General features: G+C 45.0%; 1 protein-coding gene across 4 annotated transcripts in view; it reads left to right on the top strand.

Annotated features, from left to right (window-relative positions):
- KCNT1 (potassium sodium-activated channel subfamily T member 1) overlaps positions 1 to 24,934 on the top strand; it is a 194,008-nt gene that overhangs the window by 151,814 nt on the left and 17,260 nt on the right. For all 4 annotated transcript variants that reach the window (XM_077835879.1, XM_077835882.1, XM_077835881.1 and 1 more), the window contains 10 exons: positions 923 to 1,031; positions 3,665 to 3,773; positions 4,478 to 4,627; positions 4,952 to 5,190; positions 13,535 to 13,751; positions 17,097 to 17,202; positions 19,790 to 19,962; positions 20,230 to 20,301; positions 21,057 to 21,191; positions 21,801 to 21,912. In XM_077835879.1, coding sequence (XP_077692005.1) covers positions 923 to 1,031; positions 3,665 to 3,773; positions 4,478 to 4,627; positions 4,952 to 5,190; positions 13,535 to 13,751; positions 17,097 to 17,202; positions 19,790 to 19,962; positions 20,230 to 20,301; positions 21,057 to 21,191; positions 21,801 to 21,912 — 1,422 coding nt within the window. The remainder of the gene's footprint in view (positions 1 to 922; positions 1,032 to 3,664; positions 3,774 to 4,477; positions 4,628 to 4,951; positions 5,191 to 13,534; positions 13,752 to 17,096; positions 17,203 to 19,789; positions 19,963 to 20,229; positions 20,302 to 21,056; positions 21,192 to 21,800; positions 21,913 to 24,934) is intronic.

Here is a 24,934-nt window from a genome sequence, read left to right as displayed (position 1 = left end):
TAAGATCAAGAGGTCTGGGGTTCAATCACTTGAATTTAAGCGCATCGTCTAACAAACTCTGGAGGGAAATGACGATACGGTTTGAATATGTCACTGGAACCAGCTAAATGAGAGGCATGGTCTGCCTGCTGCCCTCTGGTTGGAGAATGAACAGAGGTGCCTGGGGAAGGACACACCAGGTTGATGTGGGAGGAAGTGACCCACAGAGTGAAAGTCAGGGTCTCTTTAGGACCCCTTGTAGGTCTGTTTCTTTAGCCAGGGAGGAACCCGCCCTTGACTAGTGGCCACAGAACAAGTTAAGCATAGGGTGGCACTCCTCTCATAGTGGGGACAGGTTTCAGAGTAGCAGCCGTGTTAGTCTGTATCCACAAAAAGAAAAGGAGTACTTGTGGCACCTTAGAGACTAACCAATTTATTTGAGCATAAGCTTTCGTGAGCTACAGCTCACTTCATTGGATGCATGTTCATATTGAATTATTTACCAAGATTTCAGGCATATCTTCTCATCAGATCCCTGGGGAGGTGGGCAGGTGTGTAACCCTCCGTGCTGGTATTGGGATGACTCAGATTCCAACATGTACCTGGTGTGTATGGCCTTTGTCAGATTCTGTGTATATAGCAAATCAGTTACTGATCTGGGATATCAGGAGGTTAAGGCTGGGCTATTCAAAGGACCCTGCAGGAAATGTGCAAATCCTAGACTGAACTCCTGTTTTTCCTGTTTCACTTCCAGACTCCACATTTGTTCTGGAGGGGCAGCTTGGGAGGGTTGGGTGTTTGCAGTGAACCTGCCCATGCTTGTTTCTCTGTGATCACAAGGCACTATTGCTTGTGAATTAAGCCCAAAACATGGAGGTGCTGGAACCTACCCAGCTGCCAGAGAGATGCTTATAGCGTTGCTCTTGCCTTTCTCTTTCATCAGGACCATCAGACCATCCTGAGAGCCTGGGCTGTGAAGGATTTTGCACCCAACTGCCCCCTCTACGTTCAGATTCTAAAGCCTGAAAACAAGTTTCATGTCAAGTTTGCGGGTGAGTTTGGTGTGAGCAGATATGGGCTTCCCCCGGAAGGCCAGATCCGCCTGCCTTACTCACACCAGGAACCCCGAGGGGAGACTTATTGCTGAACACAGCCACCAATCTACAGATGTTCCCAAATATTCGCTGCTACTCACCACCAGTGGGTTCCAGTGTTTCTTCCAGCCACCAGTCTGAACCTCTCACTGCTGGTGTCACCACTGCCCTGATCTACTCTAGTTTCTTGGTCCTTCTAGCAGCTATTTTAGGATATCCATCCTCTACCTGTTACAGCACAGGAATTAAATTTAATAAAAAAGAACTCTGGAGGTGATCTGGAAAGCCTAACTTAGGGACTGGGCAAATTGGTAGAAACTATAGTCAGGGACAGAACTATCAGACACGTAGATAAACAGAATTTGTTGGAAGAAGCAATGTGGCTTTTATAAAGAGAAATCATACCTCACCGTTTTATTAGAATTCTTTTGAAGGCATCAACAAGCATGAAGATGAGAGTGATCCAATCGATATAATGTACTTGGATTTTTAGAAGGCCTTATACAAAGTCCCTTACCAAAGGCTCTTAAGGAAACTAATTAGTCGTGGGACAAGAGGGAAAGTCCTCTGATGAATCAGCAACTGGTTAAAAGAAAGGAAACAAAGGGTAGGAATAAATGGTCAGGTGTTATAATGTAGAGAGCTAAGCAAGGGAGTCCCCCAAGGATCTGTACTTGAACCAGTCCTATTCAACATATTCATTAATGAATTGGAAAATGTAGTGAACAGTGAAGAGGCAAAGTTTGTAGATGTTACAAAATTATTCATGGTAATTAAGTCCAAAGCTGATTGTGAAGAGAGGGCTCTCCCAGAACTGGGTGACTGGGCAGCAAACTGGCAAATGCCAGTCAACACTGATAAGGCAAACAGAAAGTTAGGAGCTGTTAGGAAAGGGATAGAAAATAAGATGGAGAATATCATAATGCCGCTACATAAATTCATGGTGTGCCCTCACCTTCATTGCTGGTTGCTCCATCTCAAAAAGGACATTGTGGAACTGGAAGAAGTTCAAAGAAGGGCAACAAAGATGATCAAGGGGATGGAACAACTTCTGTACAAAAAGAGACTGGAAAGATTAAACTGTTCAGATTAGAAAGGAGACGCTTAAGGCGGCATATGCTAGAGGTCTATAAAACCATGAATGGTGTGGGGAAAGTGAATAAAGAAGTGCTATTTACCCATTCCCACAAAAGAAAAACAGATGAAATTAATAGGCAGTGAGTTTAATAAAAACAAAAGGAAGTACTTTTTCACATAAATGCACAATTAACCCATAGAACTCATTGCCATGGGATGGTGCAATGGCCAAAAATATCACTGGGTTAAAAGAAAATAACTAGAGATGGTCAGGTCCATCAATGGCTATTAGCCAAGATGTCCAGGGATGCAACCCCATGTTTCTGGTGACCTTAAACCTTTTGACTGTCAGAAGCTGGGAGAAGACAGGGTGGATCACTCCAACTGCCCTGTTCTGTACACACCTCCTGAAGCTCTGGTACTCGCCATTGTTGGAGACCGGATACCATGCTAGAAGGACCTTTGGTCTGACCCACTATGACAGTTCTTATGTTCCTACATCTAGTAATGCTAATGTGAGTCAAGGATTTAAGTCACTGGCAGAATAGTCCCCCTGGACCATTATGAGGAAGGGCAGATACGTATCTACCAATTCAAAATACAACCAAACTTTTAAACCTTGCCAAAAGTTTCTGATAACCTTTTAAAAATGTCGTGTTTGTATTTTTAGGTATGGTCCTTGTCTTTTAAGTGTTTTCTTGGGGAATGTCCCGAAATGGGATTGTAGGTTCGACAGTGTTGTAAAGTACAGAACAGTTTAGAATCTGTGATCAGGGAAATTACAATGAAGTGAGAGAGCTTTTCTTCTTTTCTGAGCGTTTGTTTATCCCCATGATAAACTTGCATAATTTGGACTGTGAATTCTGCCATCTCTCTGCCCTCAAATGACCATGTGGGATCAGTGGCAGGATTGGGCCTAAATTCAAGTATGTTACCAGATTATTATTTTTTTGGACAATGATCCATTTTTTTCTTGAAAGAGAACACTTGAGATCGAGTACAGCTCATCAGGCTGTCAGTGTGCTACCTCGTCCTTCATAGAATGAATATGAACCAGACCCTGGGGTTTGAAATTCATCCCTCTCCCCTTACTCTGCCTTTGGGGGTGGGCAGTGTCTGGATTGGGTTCTGTTTACTTGTCAGGTTTCCATTCTGTGAATCTGTCTTTCCTCCCTGCATTTATTCTCGTTTTCATTGCTCCCCATGTGTCGTCAAGGATGGGTTTTTGATTAGTTGAAAACATCTATGGTACATACTGGAAACAAGATGTTTTTCCCTGTGGCCCCTTCTGTGCTTAATCAATCTGCGCAGACTTCACAGGGACTGGAACATAAAACAAATGATCTCCAGCATCCTCAAATAGCCATGCATGCTGTGCAACCCCCTCCCCCGCCATCCTCCCATGCTAGCTAGAAGATCATCCTTGGGACATTACATGTTGTAGGAGGTGTGTAAATCGGAAAAATGAAAGTGCTGCTCAGTGGGAAACAATTGCACTGTCTCTTTACTTTCAGATCATGTGGTCTGCGAGGAAGAGTGCAAATATGCCATGCTGGCTTTGAACTGCGTCTGCCCAGCAACCTCCACGCTCATCACCCTGCTGGTTCATACATCCAGGGGCCAGTGAGTGCTGCTGTTTTAGTCATGAACTGGCTTCTGTTTGCAGGAATGATTTTTGCACATTCTTCACTCTGGGGTTGTCGTCTTAACATTTGCATTGGGTTAAAAATAGAGATTGGGCCTGAGCTACAAAGTTTAGATCTGGATCTATATTGACTTAAATCTGCCTTGAGAGAATGAATGATCTTGTGTTAAAGGGACAGAGACTGTCCTGTGAGACAGGATGACAGCAGAGCAAACTTTGGGTCGTCTTCAGTCATTCCAGGAGGCTGTTGTCAATAATCTGCGTGACACATGGAGCAGTTGGGTCGGGGGCAGAGGTGTTCAGATGCCCTTCACTTTAGTCTGGGGTGGCAAACACAGCACCCACCTCTCGCTGCTGAGGGCCTGCCGAGCCTGACTCTTTAGTCATGGATTTTGAAGGCGCAGGCTCATCAATTCCCCCCTGCAATTCCCTTCCTGGCCACCAGCTTCCCCACTGACACATCCTTGGAAGGGCCCATCTGGACTGGGCCCATAATTCCCACAAGACCAGCTTTAACCTAAACAAGGCTCCCCCACTTGGTTTGGGCTCGGAAAGCATGCTGGCCTTCCAGGAAGTTGCCCGATACCACGGTGATGGGGGGAAAACCCTAGTGAGATCGCACTATGGTGGTGGAGCTGAGCACAAGCCCCTAACAGGCAGGGTTCTGTTCCTCTGGTTACAGAGAAGGCCAGGAGTCCCCGGAGCAGTGGCAAAGGATGTATGGGCGCTGCTCAGGCAACGAAGTATACCACATCCGCATGGGAGACAGCAAGTTCTTCATGGAATACGAAGGGAAAAGCTTCACCTACGCTGCCTTCCACGCACACAAAAAGTGAGCGCCAGCCTGGTTCGGTACCTCGAAGCCTTGGTGTGGGGATCCCTTGGGGCTTTTGGTACCGGTCTCACGGGTCGCGGTCGTTTAACTCTCTTGGTAAATAGCAGGGCAGCGGGGACTGGATTAATCCAATTCCCTCCGACATTGGTTTGGAAAGTTGCAAAGTGAGAGGAGAGTTTACATTTGCTTCCATTTTCCATGCGCTGGGTCAGTAACGCTGGTGGGAGACATTCACTGAGGCCCATGCAGTAGCTTTGCAAAAGAAAACAGAGTCTTTTCTAGGGAGTGGCCTTGAATGTCCACATTGTACTTCTGCCTTAGGTATGGCGTCTGCTTGATCGGCATCAGGAGGGAAGAGAACAAGAGCATCCTGCTGAACCCTGGGCCACGGCACATCATGACGGCATCTGACACCTGCTTCTACATTAACATCACCAAGGAGGAGAACTCTGCCTTCATATTCAAGCAGGAGGAGAAGCAAAAGAAGAAGGGGTTTGCCGGGAGAGGGATCTATGACGGCCCATCCAGGCTGCCTGTTCACAGCATAATTGCAAGTATGGGTGAGTCCTTCTAGCCCTCCCAATGGAAGAGAGGAAAGTAGCACAGGCTGTGTGAATGAGCAGAGTGACAGTATCTCCCACAAACCTCACTCTAGTCTCCATGGGGCGTTTGGTTTTTGTTTAACTCCTGTTGAGTCCACTGTGAGTAATTCCTTTTGTGGTAGCAAACCAGGCCCCCTGCTCAAAGGAGTTTTGTGAGTGGTAGATGTCTGGTAGTGAGCACATGGCTACTGGGATGTGAAACACCTTCACAACTAAGCGAGAGTGCTTTGCGATCCTTTTTCTGCTGAACACAAATGATCCAGCTCCTTTGGGTTGGATGAAATCAGAAACTTCACCCAAGACCCAAACCCAAACCTGAATTTGAACTGTTGTGAAAGCTGGAGAAAGTCAGGCTACTTTCAGTGGTTTCAGGGAGTTCTGTCTAATGGTTAGAGTACAGAATGGGGAGTCAGGATTCCTGGTTTGTACTCCTGCCTCTGCCACTGATGCACTGTGCGGCCTCGGCCAAGTCACTTAACCTCCCTGACGTACGCTGTTTGCTGGCAAAGACACTTTCTCACCTCCAGTACTGCTCTTCCATTGAGAGCAACAGAGGAGGCTGCAGGATTGACAGGTCTCCAGTTGTGCTTGTGCATTTGTATCACCCTGTTGTCTAATCCCGCTCAGATCCATATGTACGCTGTTGCTTCCGCTGGTGCTATCATGGGTGGGAGCTGTACTGATGGAGAATTGTGGCTATGGAATTTGCAAGCATAGATGCAGTTTCACCATCTATATAATGGGATAACACCACCTACCTCTTAGAGAGCTTGGGGCTTAGCTAATTTTGCAAAAAGCTTTAAGTGCTAAGAGTGCATGCTATTAAGCATTTCCTGGTTGTGCTAACTGCTACTAACTTCTAAGTAGTCATAACAATATGACAGATCCAGGATATTGTACTACTTCAAAATATAGTAGAAACAAATGCTGCCCTGAGTTACACGTTCATTGATTTCACTGGGAGCTCTGGGCTTAGGAATGATCCAGGCTGCCAAGAAAACAGCAAGCTCTGTACAGTTCTGTTACCTACGGTAATTAATGAACGCTCTCTCCCTTTCCCTTCTACCTTCCAAATTACCAACATCCCTTCGCCGCAGAAATAGCCGCTTTCCCTGCTCTTCTGTATGACACTTCCCTTCCCCCTCCTTGCTGTCTATTGTTCAGTAGCCGAAGAGTCACAGGGGAAATTAACTTTCTCCCATTTTCCCTCTGCAGGGAATCCAGCCCCACCCTTTTTGGTCTCTGGAGAAATGGAGCCAATTTCTCTTTGGCAAATTTGTTTTAATCTGCACTGAAGGATCTCGTACTCTGCAGCAGTGCAGATGACAAATGAATAAGTCAGTAGCACTCGGCTCGTTGGCTTCTTACAAGGAAAACAGAGGCAGGGAGAAAAAAACAGTTGAAAATATTGCCAGTGATGGAATCCCACATGGCCCTTCGCACAGCAGATGTCTGTGTATCCACCCTTTTGAAATAGCTCAGACCACGTGCTGTCGAGCAAAAGGGAGCTCTTTTCTCTCATCCTTTTGCACATGCTATTGCTGGTCTTCAGCTTCAGTCCCCAGACAGAGTGAACCCCTGAAGTGGTTTCTTGAGCATTCATGTTCCTACCTTTGGCAAAAGCAAGCAGTATAGTGTACTGGGGAGGGAAAGCTCTGTAACTGCACCTGCGTCATCTCCCTGCCAGCGCAGGATCATACGTGCTCTTGCTGGGAAAAGTAGTCGGTACCCAACAAACAGCTAAGTGAAATCATTAAGAGAAGCTTGTCTTGCCATCCGCTTCTACAGTAAGAGAATGTAGAGAGAGGCCACTGGGACAGAGCAGTAGGATGTAGCTTTCCTGTTGTTTCCCCTAGTGAATGATCGTTTGTTTTAACGTTGCTCTTAGCAGTGAAATGCCATAAGCAGGTTATTAAAGTGTTTTATGTTTCTGTCATGCAGCTGGCCCCTGCTCTCGCCCTGGCTCACAGCTATTTCATAGCCGAACTGAGGGCTGGGAAAAGCTGCAAGGCTTGGGTAGAGGTTTTGATGCATGGGGCTCTCTCTTCCACACACTGGAGAGACAGAAATCTGGGAAGCTGCCCAGGGATGCAGGGGATACTTAGGGCCATGTTGTCCCCTCTGCAGCAGCTCCTCGTGCTCTACAAAGATCCCTTTTGTGGGTGCACAGTGGGAATTAGGAAGGGTGGATCCAGGGACCAGCTTCTCTAGAAGGCATTGCGGCCAGCTGCCCCTGGGACGCATCCACTGGGAGTTAATGCTGCGACCAGCAGACTCTGCTACTCTACGGCCATGAGAGACGCGTCCACTGGCAGCCTGGCTCCTGCTGGAGCCTCATTGCCAGGGGAGCGGGGGCCCAAGCACTAGCAAGGAGTGGAAGCCATTCCTGGTGGGAGTTGTCCATTACTTCTGCCTCTAACCCCTGTCTCACGAGGCCCCAGGATCTGCCGGGTTGGACGGCCAGGCCTCATGTCTGCGGGAGCGCTGGCTTCCCAGAGCTGTCCCTTTCAGGAGGGTTCGACCAAACCCGCCTTGCTTGTGAAGTGCGAGAACATGCCTGGGCGAGACTGGAGTTGCAGCAGCACAGGACAGTTCTGAGGCGGGGGTTAGTTTGCCTCGGACGTATTTCTACTGGAGCTGGATCATTGCTCTGCACGGTAAATAGGATTTGCAGCGTGACAGAAGGAGTGCACTGTGGTACTGTGTGAATCGGTCACAGAGAGCTCAGCAGCCACAGCCTGCAGAAGGGAAGGTCTGCTCTCCTTTTGCAGTCGTTTTGGCTACTCCCTGCACTTGGCCTGCGAGGTGCTCTCCTGGTCTGCTGTCATTGCAGAGGGTGATAGACAGCAGCTTTTCAGTAGTCCCCTGTAGCCCTCTGGTTTTAGGCTGTGCCTCCATATTTCACTGACTAGTTCCAGGGCTTATAGTAACGAAGCTCCATTCCTTTGCTGCGGAAAGCAGTGAGGCTCTGTCACTGCTGGCTTTTCAACCGCATGGCCTGAGCGGGCTCAGCTGTATCTGCTATGATTCATCCTCCTCCCTGGTCTCTGTGAGCTGTAACCTTGCCAGCAAAATTCACCGCTAAGTACTATGTTGAATTATTCCCAACGAAAAAGGCTTGGCTGGATCGACCTCTCCTAGATGTAACAAAATGACAGCAGAAGAAAGTATTTTTGTTCTGGGTTTGCACTTCCCTGAGCACAATGGGGTCCTGCTCCCTGACGGGGGCTCTCAGGCGCTGCATACAACTATAAATAAAAAGGGTAGGGTGGCCATGGCTTTACCGACATAGCTCTCTGTACACAGCTGACCAAAATGTTCCCTCCTAGCATTCTGTTCCTGAACCAGCCACTGTCGGCTGTGTCTATGGGCAGCCCGGATTTCCTTATCTGACTTGCTACCACACACAATTTTGGTGAATAAACTAGAGTGATACAGAATCAACATGGCACACATTAAATGGATTAAATGCTGGTTCACTGACAGGTCTCAAAATGTAATTGTAACCAGGGAATCTGGGTGAACTAGGTGTGTTTTCAGTGGGGTCCCACAGGAATCTGTTCTAGGTCCTACTCTATCTAACTTTTTTTTTTTTTTTTCAACGACCTGGAGGAAAACATAAACTCATCACTGCTAAAGTTTGCAGATGACACAAAAATTGGGGGAGTGTTAGATAATGAAGAGGACAGGCACCAGATACAGGGTGATCTGATCTCTTGGTAAACTGGGCACAAATAAACAATATGTGGTTTAATACAGCCATGTGTAAATATATACATCTAGAACAAAGAGCGTAGACCATACTTACATGTTCCTGGGATAAGGACTTGGAGGTCATGGTGGATAATCAGCTGAACATGAGCTCCCAGTGTGATGCTGAGGCCAAAATAGCTGAAATACTCCTTGAATGCATAAACAGGGGACGACTGAATAGGAGTAGAAAGGTTTTTCACCTGTATTTTGCACTGATGCAACCACTACTGGATTTTTGGGTCCAGTTCTGGTGTCCACATTTCAAGAAGTTTGTTGATAAATTGGCAAGGGATCAGAGAAGAGGTACAAGCATCATTAAAGGACTGGAAAACGTGCCTTATAGTGATAAGACTCGAAGAGCTCAAGTATTTAGTTTAACAAAGAGAAGGTTCAGGGGTGACTTGACCTCAGTCTGTGAGTACCTACACAGGGAACAAATATTTGATCATGGGCTTTTCAGTCTAACAGGCAAAGGTATAAAAAGATCCAATGGAAGTTGAAGCTAGACAAGTTCAGACTGGAAATCAGGCAGTGGGAGTAATTAACAGAGAGAGTAATTAACCATTGCAACAACTTACCAAGGGTGGTGGTGGATTCTCCATCACTGGCAATTTTAAAATCAAGGCTGGATGTTTTTCTAAAAGATCTGCTCTAGGTCAAACAGGAATTATTGTGGGGAAGTTCTCGGGCCTGTGCTATAGAGCTCGGACTAGATGATCACAGTAGGCCTCTCGGGCCTTAGAACCTATGACTCTGTAAAACAGGGATAATGGTACTTCTCCCCTTCTTGATTCTCAGATGGCAATTACTCCCTGCAGGTGCTAAGTTGTGTTATTGCCCAGCATGTCCATTAGCATTAAAGTTACTTGCTCCCGTAAATACCCCATGCCTTGGAGAGAAGAATAGGCTCTGTTGTCTGCATTTTAAATCATGTTTATCTTGCATAACTTGGCAAATGGCGCAGGTCGCGCTGAAGTGGCGTGGTGCACTTTCTCCAAAAGGCCATGAATCCTTTTTTCCAGCTTCTCTCTGGGCAGCCTGAAATGGGAGGTTTGTCGGGAGAAGCCAGGCACAACAGGAGATGGTATTTCAGACAAATCATTTATCCATTTACACTCGAGCATAAACTTGCAAAAATTCTCCCAGCAGCAAGACACAAAGCTCCTCGCTGAACAGCACTGGCTGATGTTCTTGTTACTTGGCTTGTTCTCAGTGGGAGCCTTTTCAAAACTTAGATGAGAGAGAGAGATAGAAATTATATTCTTCAAGTAGGTCACTCAGCATTCAGCTAGTTGGCTAGCAACAAGGGGGAGCAAGCCGAACTCCTGCACTTTGTTCACTGTGGCATTCACCTCTTTTGTAGCTATTTAAAAATATTTGCGTTTGACAAAGACTCATGAAACACCGATGGTCACGATTTCCAAAAGTGATTGCTGAGTTTGATTTGCCAACTCAATACACCTTAAAAGCACCTGATTTTCAGAAAGTGCTGAGCACCCCTCCCCCCTGGAAAGTCTCAAGGTGTGCACCCAAAGAATGGAGGAACCCAGAATCACTTCTGAACATCTTGGCCCACGTAGGTAGGAGAAAAGAGGTGGGATTTTTTTCAAGGATGTGAGGAAGAAAAGTGCCCAAGTCCCACTGAAAGTCACTGGGTGCCTAATTCTCTTATGTGGGCTGAAAAATCCCACCCAGACTCTCCATTTTGAATATTTAATGAGATGGCAACATTCCAGAGTAAAGTTCTGGCCTTGCTTTGTTCTGGCCTTGCTTTGTTTTGGCACCCCACATTGAGCCACACTTATTTTACAAAATGGATGGAGCTGACGGGGGTTATAATGGGTGAGGAAGAGGCGCAAGCCCGGTGCTGGAGGTGCATTGTCTTTGTGAGACAGCAGGAGGCTATGAATCAGTGAGGCTAACAGCTCCCCGCTGCTATGAATTACAGCGTGGGAAAGAGAGAGATTCGTAAAGGTAAAACTGAAAGAGTTAAGAAAAATGATCCTGGAGTTCTCTGGACAAACGCTCCTCTTAAGAGCCGTCCACAGTGTGGGTGGATGGTGGTGTTAATAATACCACTCCGAAAATCTTTAGGCCCTTCCGTCAGCAGATTGCACCATGTTTTACCAATGTGAACAACTGTGAACTAATCACCTGAACGCACAACAACCCATGATCTTGGTAAGAGGGATGTGTTCAGTGTGGCGCTTTAGCCACCACCGAGATGCTGCTGCACGTGGGCTGCAGCGTGATATAAACTGCCTCTCCTACAGGAGGTTTGCCAGGATACCTAGATCAGTGTAGCTGAGCCACTGTACGCAGTATAGATCTCCTTTTCAGCTCCTGACTACATCCGACCCACCCAAGCTATTGTATAGATACACAAATAGGTTTCTACCGGCCATTTGGAAAGATACAAAGTGTTCCACTTAAACATAAAAGGATATGAGACGTATTAGTCTGGCATGGGTATTTTGCCAGGGACTTCTCATTGTATTTTTTAAATTTCCAGGTGTCTGACATTTTCATTTGACTCTGACTAATCCATGTTTAAAACAAAAGCCGCTTTTCCAGTCATTCTTATAATATTCTCCTTGGATCCCTGCTCCAGTTTCTATTGTGGCCAAAGCTGTACCCACATTTTAACAAGAACTTGGACATAGTTTAGTGAACTTGGAATGTGGAACTTATTTATGAATGCAAGAAGAATTAGAGGTTTTAAACTTTTTTTTTCTTTGACTCTCAAATGTTTGAGGATTCTTTGATGAGGAATGTAGATGGCAAGGGTGTAATTCGTAAGTGTGTAAGGGATTGAAGAGACTTGAAGTTCAGTGGGATTTACGCACCTAAATCCCTCAGTGTTTCTGATCATCTCTCCCATGATAAACAGTATGGTGACCTTTTAAAAGCCTTGTAGTTCTACAGCTAAGACTTTTCAGAAAAAGACTAGCACAGACTAATCGTTATAGGCTATGTTTTAGTCACGTGTATTTTTAGTAAAAGTCATGGACAGGTCGGGGCAGTAAACAAAAATTCACAGCCCGTGACCTGTCCATTACTTTTACTGCATTTCCCTAACTAAAACTTGGGTGAGGGGACTGCAGGTGCTCTGGGGTGTGTGGACCATGGCTTCCATGACCTCCGTGACAGACTCACAGGCTTAGTTATAGCCCATAATGCCAGTGGCTGCTTGCTCCATCGTGGGGTCACTGCTTCAGCATCCAAAAAGAGCACAAGATCTGCTGATGAGCTGCTTGGAAACCAGGCCACGTGAGGAGGGGCGCAGTTGCCACGTGGGGATAATTTCACATTGTATGTTATGATGTGATTTTTCTGAACCAAGCTATTAGGACTCCAGAATGTTCGTAAGCAGCAAAATACTTGCTATAGCAACGATGCAAGCAAACAGAACATTCTCATTTTTGAAACTATGGGAGACAGTGGTTGCCCTCAAATGTTCCGGTCAAGTATGGGGTTGTTTGAGTTCAAATATAGTAAGAAAATGTATTGTGCTATCCGGGGAATTCAGTGAGTTGAAAAATAGCAATTAGAATCACAAATAAGAATGGGTCAAACTGAGGGAAGATGTTACACCTCCTCAACCCACCCCCAAAATCCAGCTCTGTCCCCGTGATATACCACAATGAGACTTCCCTCACCCAAGAGCTCCATAATCTGATCATCCCTTGCCTGTCATGTGAGCTCTGCCGAGCAATGAAATTGTTCATTAGTGTGTTTACATGTTTATTGTTTGGCTTCAGATCAATGTCCCCTTGGAATTGAATAGGATAAACTCGGGCGTAAATGTTCTCCACATTTTCAGAATGGGTTGGTTCAAGTTTTGGCAGATGTTTTTCCCCCCAGGTTTTTATAAATCAAACCAATGTTATAAATTCCCAATGAAGGATAGAAATCTTGCCTGTCAATGGCTTTGGATGTCATTGTGAATGTGTCAGACAGCCTAAGAGGTGCAAATATTTCCCAGCCGTACAGTGAAGGGAGCACCTTAAATACTGATCATTACCCTGATGAACACAGATTCAGTTTTGCTCTATAGCAAACCTCTGTCAGTATAAGGGCTCAATCCTGCAAGGTTCTGGCCCCAATCCAAAACACATAAGTACATGCTTAACTTTATGAGTGCAAGCAGTCTTACTGATACGGCAGAGCTAGTGAAAGCTCCCCATCTTGTGTCTGGGATATAAGTGTTTGGCTACCCTTTATATCAAGGTTCCATTTAGAAATTATTAATAGCTGTCTTAATTAAAGAGGTAACCAATTTTTAGAGTCCAATGGGTCAATAGGTTGCTTAGAACCATCTGCAACATCTTATGCTGATGTGCTTAGAACCATCAATAATATGTCCTACTGATGTCTGTAACATGCTTATACCATCTGTTCATCATTATTAGCTGATTTTGTAGACTGTTTATAAATAGAACCTTAATACAAAGTGCGACTGGATGTTCTTCCTGTTCTTTCTTCCCTGCAGTGCCATTGGATTTATTTTTTGCTATTTATATTGTCCTTCCTCCCTCTTCTTTTCCAGGTACAGTAGCCATGGACCTGCAGAACACGGAATGTCGTCCTGTTAACAGCAGCAAGCTGACCCTGCCAGCTGAAAATGGATCAGGTAACAGACGGCCCAGCATTGCCCCGGTCCTAGAACTAGCAGACAGCTCTTCCCTCCTGCCCTGTGATCTGCTCAGCGACCAGTCAGAAGATGAGATGACTCAGTCAGATGACGAAGGACTTACTGTTGTAGAGTGAGTTGCCATTTGAGAGCATCATCTCTTAATGTTAGTGTCACTGCATCATCATAAGCAATCAACTCCTATGGGGGTTGGGATTTTCAAAAGACTTTAAGGGGTTTATATGTCCAATTACCATTGTCTTTCAACTAATTCATTATCATTATTATTATTATTTATTATTTATTATTATTTCATTACTTTTACTGTGGTAGTGAGTAAAGAGTCCTGAGCATGGACCAGGATGGTGGTTGTTATAGAAACACATGCCAAAAATGACACCTGCCTCTAATTGCTTACAGTCTAAGTACCCTGGGTTCCTTTGAAAACCCGAGCTGTGAAGTTTAAAGTTGGTGAGCTTGCTACGACTATTATTTACTATTTGTATTGGGATAACCTCTATTATTATTTATTTGAATTATTGTACCTACCTAAGCAAGCTGCACTTCTGAGCTGTGCTTTGAGTTGATACAATGAGACATCTCCCAACAATTTGAAATAAATACACATTCTTTGCAGTTTTTTGTTAATCCTCAATAATCAGGTGTAAACAATCCATCTGGGTTTACCATAACCCTGTCTCTAAATCTAACAGTTACCACTGATCTTGTCTCTTCCTTCTTCAAGGCACTGGGCACACATATATTCATCTAAATCTCAATTTATTTTGAATTAAAGATTCTCTCTAAAAAAAAGTTTGAGAGTTGCAGAAATTGCTGGAAATTAAAGATTTACAGGCCTATGTTAGAGCTACAGTAAATACTGCAGATTGTGAAGAAGAAAGAGAAAAATTAAAGGAGAGAGGTTTAGAAAGACAGGAATTGCCAGACTAGCTCAGATCAGTGGCCTGCTTCTGACAGTGGTCTGCACCAGTTGTTTCAGAGGAAGGTGCAAGAAACCCTGCAGAAGGCAGTTATTCAAAGAAGAAAATATTTGTGGTGCATAAACTATATTGGAGCTATAAAAGCACCAATCTGCAATTTTTGAGCATGCATCTTTAAAAGCAAAGATCCTGTGCTGAAGGGTGCTACTCTCTATGATGCCATCGGGTAATTCGATCAACCCCAGGGTGAAGGAACGAGGAATCATGCCTAGACAGGCCCTAGCTAAAATACAGTCATACAGTCCTGCCTATATGGATTGGAGTTACGGAACAATAAAATCAGATCTAAGGGAATTTGCAATCTGAGCTGCGTTCTGTGGGGGTTTTTCTTTTTCATCAAGGGACGTCTCAGTTAAATGTACAGCAATAAAATGATTTCATGTGGCAGCTGCTTGAATAACAGAAATTAGGGATGGTGGAGATCTAAGAGGTAATCTGGCTCCTCCGACTCGTAGCCAGTGCACAGTTGTTCCCCGCAGCGTATTGTCGAATGTTTTTCCGGGTTAAGTTCCGGTGACCCAGGCAGTGGTTTCCCTATCACGTCTCTTGGGTCACCATTCCAAAGTCTAATGCCTTCGCTATGCTAAGGATTTGCCACCCCCGAGCCCGAGTTACGCTCCACCATTATAAAGTGCAGCTTTCCTGGTTTACACTAGGAGTTTGTACTACTGCAGTGACATCAGTGACTGAAGGCGGGAATTGGGGGTACATCCCTAGGGAAGACAAAGCCCAGTAGGCTTCAGCATTAGGGGATTTTTCTTGCTATCCAGCCTAAATTTTCCTTTGGTTAATTTTTCTGATGACTCCTACTTATATACTTGAGCTGCTAATTTACACCTGTGTGAAACACACAAAGAAAGCATGAGTCTGCCCTGGGATGGACAAAGGGAGAGCAGTGAGCCTGCTTAGCTTTGAATCAGGGACCTTTTCAGGTTAGGCACACCTGGCTGTTGCCTGCAGATGCTGTAAAAAAGCATCTGTCTTTTGTTTATTACTGATAAGCTACAGGCACGAGAGCTTAACAGTTAATACAACAATAATTTGTATGTACAGCTCCTGGTGCCACGGGGCTTTGTTCCTGATCGAGGCCACTGGGCACTCCCATACTATGAACGTTAAATTATACTATCGATAGCACATTGCTAAGGCCTTGATCTTGGTCCTGTCAAAATCAGTGGGACTTTTGACTTCAAAGAGAGCAAGGCCAGTATTGAAGTGCAATGCAGGAGTCACCAGCGAGAACGGAAAAAAGTCCTCAGATCTGTGCTGTCTATTAAAATAGCCAGCAGGGCTCATCTTGGTATTTTGCATTTTCCAGTGGAGTGGAAGAACAAACCCAATGAAATTAGTTTACCCTTCACTAAAATCCTGTTAGCATACATTAACCTCCCGAGAATAGTTTTTACTCTGCTTCTGCTATATTGCTGTGGAAACTGTGATTGAATGTTATCAGCAATGACATGCTGAGCCGAGCAGAAATTATGTCAGTGATGAATATGTTTATAAAACAGTGCTAGAGCAACACCATGTGGTCAGTTCAGTGTGTTCAAACATTAGCTTGTCAGACATTGACGGTGAAGCAGTTTTGCCTTATTCCCAGTTCCTTGCTTGCAGTTTTGGAGAAGCATCCCTTGACCTCTGAAGAAGTCACACTGAGCTAGAAGCACTCTGTGGACTTAGCAGAATTTCCCCACCAGCTCCCTTTCCTCTGCTACCTCAGGGGCAGGGAAGGGATTGTATTCTGCATTCTCCATCATTAGGGAAGTAAAATGTTGATTCCAGCTGTAAAAATATTAATGTAAAGTAGCAGTCAGTATTGCATTCATTTGTGACATTGCTTTAATGAATCGTGTGTGTGTGTGTATGTGTGTGTGTTTCTCTCTGTGTTGGCTCTTACAAGATAAACAATTTGTGCAGATGCATGTGTCCACACTCACTCAAATTTATTTGGCTTATAATTTAACGTATATTTTTAATTACTTGTAAGCTGAAAGCTTTCTATTCCTTCAGTTATATCAGGAACACAAATTACAGCATATCCAGTATGTTTAAAAAAAACCTGCCTACAAATGTGCTGTGAGACTGTGAATCTGTATCGGGCTTGAAACTCTATGCCATTCTGTGATGTTTAGATTTAAGATGTGGGTTCAGGCCCATTGCTGTTAAAAGCTTCTAGATGCCTTTATCTTCCACAGTCTGCTTAGTTCTCTGGCTGTCCATGAGAACAAAGTCTTTAAAAGATATTCCCCAAGCCTGGAAATGGCAAAAGTATTTTCAAATAAACTTATCTTGAAAAATTCCTAGGCTGTTTTGGAAGAATTTATAAAACATCCTTACTGTGATCTGCATAAACCCATGAGGTTCCAGTGTTTCTAAACAGTCTGTGTATGGACAAATGTGTTTGCCAGGGCAAATAAGTGTTCCTTGTGTGTGTGAAAAATATACACGTGCCCTGATGCATGTTGTCTCCTCTGCAGATATGTGAAAGGCTACCCCCCGAACTCGCCCTACATTGGGAGTTCTCCCACTTTGTGCCACCTTCTACCTGTAAAAGCCCCTTTCTGCTGCTTGAGGTTGGACAAGGTAAGAGGCTGCTGTGACAGTATTTAAAGGTTCCAGTGATGTTATTTGCACTTGCATTTGTGGCAGGGGCTTGAAGCACTTTACTAAGGTAGGGCAGCATTATTACCTCCAATGGTGAGAACACAAGTCTGGGTGTTCAATTCCCAGCTCCACCACAGATTTTGTATGTGACCTTGGGCATGTCATTAAATGTGTGTATCAACTTCCCATCTGTAAAATGGGGACATTAGTATTTTCCCTAGTCTCAGGGGTTGAATGAGGATAAATACATTAAAGATTGTGAGGAGATCAGTATGGCTATGGGGGCCATATATGCACCTTAGATAGATAGAAGTGCAGTTACACTGGTTCAGTGATAGGGATGAGAATAGACCCTACATCTGCACATAGCCTCTTCGGTGGCTGCCAGGGGAATAGGTGTAATGCTTACCTGGGAAAACGAGAATGTGAAAACACCTGCTTTTTGACAGCAGCTTAAGTGCATGATCCGAAACGTGCCAGGCCAGTCCTGTGCAGACCCCACCGTGTAGCAGAATGAGTCACGCGGGAGCTGTGATTTGACACTTTGCCTGTCTGCTGGTGGTTACTTTGTGGCTTTGTAAAGCATTTGCTTTCCTCGCACTGTTATCTGTGAGAGGGCTGGAAACATTTTATTGAAAGATGGAGGAGCTTCTCTAGTTTTCTGTGGTAAACTTTTTCTTTTAAGCAATAATTACATGGCTCTGTACTGATAACCCAGTTGTTTTCTGTGTATTGCACCTTGAAGTTCCCAGACAACTGGTGTCTTCAGTGGCAGCTGCCATTTTGCGAGGCAGCATGTTACAGAGCAGACACTGTGCTCACTCCCAGTGAGACTTTACTTTTGTTCTTCCTTTGCTTGTTTTTCCTTAATATAAGCTAACTCATTCTGAGGAGGGGCCAAACTAGTACAGTTCGGCTGCTTTTCATTGCCCTGCCAGTGAAATTTAGTCTGAAAGCCTGATTAACTGAGCCTGGCAGAGTGACCCCCATTTAAGCATTATCTTCCAGCAGCATGGAGCCAACTTATGGGCTCTCACACCACTTGCCAGGACATCTTCATGCATCAGTCCTGCAGCTGTAGTTTGGCCAATTTGGTCTTTTTCAGCTAGCATAAGTTAGAGCAGCAGGTTAACGGGAGTGTAAAAGTAAGGTTGAAGACACCTGTGGGACACATACTTAGCTGGTGTGAATTGATGGTTCCCACCAGCTGAGGATCCAGCCCTATGTAGGGGAACCATATTAGCTTTAACTTAAACTCAGAATTAGTCTCAGTGACGTGTTAGAGGCTTGTCGATCTCTAGGCGTTGATCCACAAGGGAAACATCTGAACTTCAGGGCATGCCTGGGGGGTTCCCCAAAACCAGCTTTGATTTCATTGTTGGGAACTGGTCATGTAAAAACAGGTTTCAGAGCAGCAGCCGTGTTAGTCTGTATCCACAAAAAGAACAGGAGTACTTGTGGCACCGTAGAGACTAACAAATTTATGAGAGCATAAGCTTTCGTTGGCTACAGCCCATTTCATCAGATGCATTGAATAGAACATATAGTAAGAAGATTATTTTTGTGTGTGTGTGTGTGTGTGTGTGTGTATATATATACACACACACACATACAGAGAAGGTGGAATTTGCCATACAAACTGTAAGAGGCTATTAGGCTAATAGCCAGGCTAATAGCCTCTTACAGTTTGTATGGCAAATTCCACCTTCTCTTTATGTATATATATATATCTTCTTACTATATGTTCCATTCAGTGCATCCGATGGAGTGGGCTGTGGCCCACGAAAGCTTATGCTCTAATAAATTTGTTAGCCTCTAAGATGCCACAAGTACTCCTGGTCATGTAAAAAGGCACTTTCATGTTTCTGATCTAAGTCACTGATTCAGACACATCCCAGTTCATCTGTCACTGAAAGTTGTTACTTTCTGTCAACCAGGGGTCTATGAAACAAGTCATTGGCCTTGTCCCTCATGGGCAGGAGTCCTTAGCACTAAATCCACTACAATAACTGTCCTCCTTTTTAGAAGTCTCAGCTGTGAGACCAAAGACTGAATAGACCTGGAGACTGAACTCCCTTTGGGAGAGTATCCCTGTGAGTCAGGTTCAAGGCATATGTGGGGCAGTTTGGGAGAGCTGGTATTGGGTTAGGCCCGGTTAGTAGAGAGCTAACCTCTCCAGGACTGGTTACTCTGATCCCTTCCCGCAGCACAAAATTCACTTTCAAAACTTAAAAAAGGAAAAATAGTGAAAGTGAGCCGGGATGTGGGGCCATCAAAGCCCTCAGGCCCAGACATGGAAGGTTGAAATTTGGATACATTCCAAATCATCTCTAGATCAACTCTCTGCAGGATCATTCTCTCACTCTGGGGGCTCATGAGCTTCTGCACAGCTCACAGCTCAGAGCCAAGCTGGCTCAGTGCTTTTGCCATGTCTGAATGTTAGAAGATTCCCCTTTCCTGGGGGAGAAAACAGCCATTTTATCCTTATTTTACTAACAGTGTCAGGACAGATGGGCAACTCTATAGACTGATCACTGAGCCACGGTGCTTTTCTGTCTCTGCACAGGGCTGCAAGCACAACAGTTATGAAGATGCCAAGGCCTATGGGTTTAAGAACAAATTGATTATAGTTTCAGCAGAGACTGCTGGGAATGGCCTGTATAATTTCATCGTCCCTCTCCGTGCATACTATAGGTCCCGGAAAGAGTTAAACCCAATTGTATTGCTACTGGACAACAAGCAAGTACTCTTCCAAAGTTGTTTTCCATTGCATCAGATCTTTCCTTGCATTCAAATGGGTGTTTCATACTGTGTATTTATGGGAGGAGTTAAATGGGTGATTTTAGCATTTTTAATATAATACCTAAAATCTGATGGCCTGATTCTCCTGTCGCATCAGTTTTTCACCATTGACGTCTGTGCATTCACTCCTGATTTCTTTTCCTCTTGCTTACTAGTATAAAATGCCCCTATCAACCTTCTTGCTGTTTGCCTCTCTTCTTCCAGGCCTGAGAACCACTTCTTGGAAGCCATCTGTTGTTTCCCCATGGTTTACTACATGGAAGGCACTATCGATAAGTAAGTGTCTTGTTTACAGCTATCCGTATTTACAATGTGTTGCAAATCAAAGGAGAAAATAGCCCTGATTCTGCAGAGGAAAATTAAATAAGCAAAGGGATGCTATACTGCGTACCAGGCACACAGTATCACTGGCAATAAGGACCAATATTTACCAAGAATAATCGGCTTCACATGCAGCCTCTTACAGCCTAATCAATGATGCGTAGCTGCTCCCATCCTACTTAGCTGATCCCCATGTTATAGGCATGGACAGCAGCAGTGAAGTTTGGATTCAGAGCTGAACTTCCCCAGGGCTTCAGGGGAATTCGGAGATGGTTTTCTCCATCTCTGCTTCCAAAACTAGCACTGCTTTTCTATCGGTGTGTCCACGTAGTTATGTGGACGCCCGTCACTGTAGTATCGGAGCACAACCATCTAGAGTTATGTTTGACTCTTTCTTACCTAGCAGACATATCATACATTTGATGTTCTGGGTTCTCTAACTGGCACAGCTAAAGTTGGGAGATTGTCACATTTTAAGACCCTGCAACTATACAATAGTTTGGGCTTCATCTCAAGTTTTTCCCCCTCCTAGGATTTGTTAGTTTGTACTGGACATGGTTATGGTTATTTCAGTAGCATTTTGCATGCACAGGATTGCCTGGGCATTTATTCTGTGCAAATACATGGGTATGTTTGCAAACGATCATTCAGCATCTTATTTTCCAATGGATTAACCCCCCACAACCTTTTGTCTTGGGGGATTGTTCCAGCCTAGACAGTTTGCTGCAGTGTGGGATCATTTATGCTGACAACTTGGTGGTTGTGGATAAGGAAAGCACAATGAGTGCAGAGGAGGATTACATGGCAGACGCAAAAACAATTGTCAACGTCCAGACCATGTTCCGGTAAGAAGCAGCTATGGGTTCTGCTCTGTCGTTTGCACCTGCCTCTCTTCTTATAGTTTTTTAATTTGTCTTAATGGAAACAAAAGACTCAGAATGGGCCCAGGCAGAGGGGTGGTGGGAGGTGCCTATTTTAGCTGGCCCTTTCTGCAGTGAGTTGAACTGTCCTTGGTGTGAGTGGGGACTCTGCACACCGAGGGTTTGCAGGGTCAGGCATCTACAGAGGATATTAGGTCTGGGTTCCCAAGTTGGGCTCCTGTGTTTGACATGGCCTGCATCTGGCCCTTGCACACAGGCATGCTAATTAATAAAGAAAGTCCTTGCACTCTATCCCCAACTTTGTGCATCGCCAGCCACGCTGTCGGTGTGCACCTATTGGTCACTCCAGTAACTAAATAGAATTAAAAGGGGGGGTCAGTGAGGTGGTATGGGGGGTGGCCTTGCTTGTACAGCTTTTGGTGCTCTCACCCCAGCCTGTTTCAGATCTTGGATGGGGCACAAGGCCGTTTCCACTCTTTATTTGGCCACATTTCAAAGCTGAAAGCTTCCTCCTCCCCACCTCCCTTGGAATGCGCGTGCACCAGACATTGACGAGTCTGCCTTCCATTGCAGGCTGTTTCCAAGCCTTAGCATCATCACTGAGCTGACCCACCCATCCAATATGAGGTTCATGCAGTTCAGAGCAAAGGACAGTTATTCCTTGGCCCTCTCCAAACTTGAAAAGGTAAGGAAGCCCCTTCATCCCGAGGAGGGTCTATGCTTTTCCTCCCAGACGTGTTTGCTAACAGGAAGCCTGGTGAGTTCCCTGCATGCCTGTGTTTGAAGGAAGGGTAATGTAATGAGTAATTAATTTATAGTTCTTCATAGTCCTGTGCTCCCCTGCTGTGCACTGCAGGGCACCATAGTTAATGAACATCCGTCCAGGATAATCTAAGACACGCAAATATGCAGGCAATTGACCTTTAGGGTCTCTGTGTTTCCTTAGTTAGTGCAACTAGCATCTCCACTCTTCAAAGCTGTCCCTGCTGTCAGTCTGATTTTAGTTACTCGGTACAATGCTCCTGCTGCGGTGGTGGGTTAAACAATTCTGCGAGAATAGACTTCTGCATCAAACTACATTCAGTGTTTATATTGCATATTCTTTAGGCATTTTTGTGGGGTAGAAATAACAGCTGATGGGAAGGGGAAACATTCAAAGAATAACTGACCCAGACCACGTGAGTGTCTGAGATGCTGCATTGACCCTGTCAGACTGCTGTAACAAATGAAAGAAATAATAGTTTGTCACGGTCTTCTGCTGAGTTTGTGCCAGTCAAAACAAGGACAGTTGACATCTCTGATACTACTGCCTGGTCTGAGTGCCCTCTCTTGAGGGGAAGGTAAAAGATTTTCATTTTTCTCCCGCTCGTGCACATACACGTATGTTGTACTGCATTCATGGTGTTGTGTATTAAGGGTGGTTGAACCAATTCAGAGAGAATAAAAACCAGCATAAACTCAATGCTGAACTATATTTACCACCTCCCCATCTCTCTCTGTTTTTTCCTAACTTCCTCATAATGACCAATCTCTATGGGCAATCTCTGAACTGAAAGGGCTCTAGGGGCTGTTCATAAAGATCTGTCATAGATAAGCTGTCCTGCTGGACCTTACTGTCATTGTGGCTGATAGAGCATCTATCCAGTTACTATTGGGCAGATTCTCCGTCGGAGAAGAGACCGAACTCTCTGCAAATGAACACTGATGTTATAAATAAGGTGCAGGGATTAGAGAGGACAGGACAAGTGGGCAGGGGCTCCATGTACATCCTAAACTTCAAGAGAAACAGAAACCCCCAAAGTTCTGCAATGGACCAAGATGCCAAAGAAAGCTAAGGGATTCTCCATCACAGGAGAACCAGCTGAATCAATCATACTTCAGTGGTGGAGTAAGTGCGAGGCTGGCTTTACTGCAAGAGATTACCATCTTGGTAGGATGCAATTACATCAGCAATGAATGTGCTATCACTGGGCTGATGTGAAACATACCCTGTTGAGAAGGAGGATCGTCTTATAGCTAAGACATGGAGACCAGAGTTCAATTCCCAGCTCTGCTATGGCCTCCCCATGTGACCTTAGGGAAGTCACTTAGCCTCTCTGTGCCTCAGTTTCCCATGGGGACAATAGCTCTGTCTTGTTTATTAGACTATAAGCTCTTTGGGGCAGACACTTACTCTGTGTCTGTGCAGCCCCTAGACTGGTGGGGGTCTAGCAACATTACAGCAATACAAATCATAAGTATCAGGAGCTTACGTTGACTTTTATTCTTTTAAAATAACAAACGGATATAATGACATTTCTATTAATTTTATGGCAGGTAGACCCTGCACATGAGGTACACTGCAGTCTCTCAGGAAAGCTGTTAAATGCACGAGTGTTTTGATCCCCAGAGTTCCCTGTGGTGAAATGAGAAGCTTCATTCTCTCCCATCCGTAGCCTTACCTGACCATTATTACACTCTCCATACAAGACTCCCTCTCTGACCACTTGAGGACAGCTGAGATTCGATAGCGGCTTTTATTAATTCTGAGCTGCACTCAGAGTCTGTTGTTACGGGATCCAGGAGTAGTCTTAAGATCTGAGGTTTGGTGTTAATAATTATCTGAATGGCCCCAGTGTTAAGACAGAAATTTGCCACCCAGGGAATAAAAGGTAATTATTAAGTTAACGCAGTTTCAAGATAGCCATGTCTGCAAATGCCAGAGCTGGGCCCTTGTCTGTCTATACTGTGGTATCCAACAGGGGGTGTGTGATGGATGTTGTGTTAGACAGTTAGACAATACAGCTGCTGTTGCCTTTGAAGGGAAACTGGATCTGAGATGCTGACTGCATCGGGCTAGAAAGGTAGGTCTGATGACTGCATTTGTACATGCTGCAAACTTATATTGCTTAAGGGAAAAATCTTTCTCCCAACCCTCCCCTGCACCCCCAAGTTTCACTGATCATGGGAGAGGAGAATGTATAACTAGTACACAGAACTCACCTCCGTGTGTTCCATGCTGGGGGGATGATCAAGGCAGGAACTGACCAGTGACGCTGTGCTCATAGATCTGCTAGCTATTACACCCTGCATAATGGGAATGCATCCCCGCTGGACGTTGCTGCAGGAGCCCCCAGGGTGCAGCCCCAAAGGGTGGTTGTGGTGCTAAACTATCAGCAGTCTCTGGAGAGTGGGATCCAACGTCAGATCATGGCATCCAGACACGTTGCTTGTTGCTAGCTGTGAGCTTGGGCTGGTGTGTAGGCTCCAAGGTAATAGCAGCCTTCAACTACCCGAAGGGGGGTTCCAAAGAGGATGGAGCTCGGCTGTTTTCCGTGGTGGCAGATGACAGAACAAGGAGCAATGGTCTCATGTTGCAGTGGGGGAGGTTTAGGTCGGATATTGGGAAAAACTTTTTCACTAGGAGGGTGGTGAAGCAGTGGAATTGGTTCCCTAGGGAGGTGGTGGAATCTCCTTCCTTAGAGGTTTTTAAGGCCCGGCTTGACAAAGCCCTGGCTGGGATGATTAAGTTGGGGTTGGTCCTGCTTTGAGCAGGGGGTTGGACTAGATGACCTCCTGAGGTCCCTTCCAACCCTGATCTTCTGTGATTCTGTGATTCTCACTTCACCACCGCTGCTGCTGCTTGTGCCTTGCTGGTTCGGGGACTCTAAATGCGAGAGCTGCCTGAAGGAGGCCAATTATTTTTGTGGGGATTTTTTTAATTTGTT

Source organism: Eretmochelys imbricata, chromosome 16 (assembly GCF_965152235.1).
Source record: "Eretmochelys imbricata isolate rEreImb1 chromosome 16, rEreImb1.hap1, whole genome shotgun sequence".
NCBI classification, from domain to species: Eukaryota; Metazoa; Chordata; order Testudines; family Cheloniidae; genus Eretmochelys; species Eretmochelys imbricata.
This window is presented reverse-complemented; position numbering and strand designations above follow the sequence as displayed.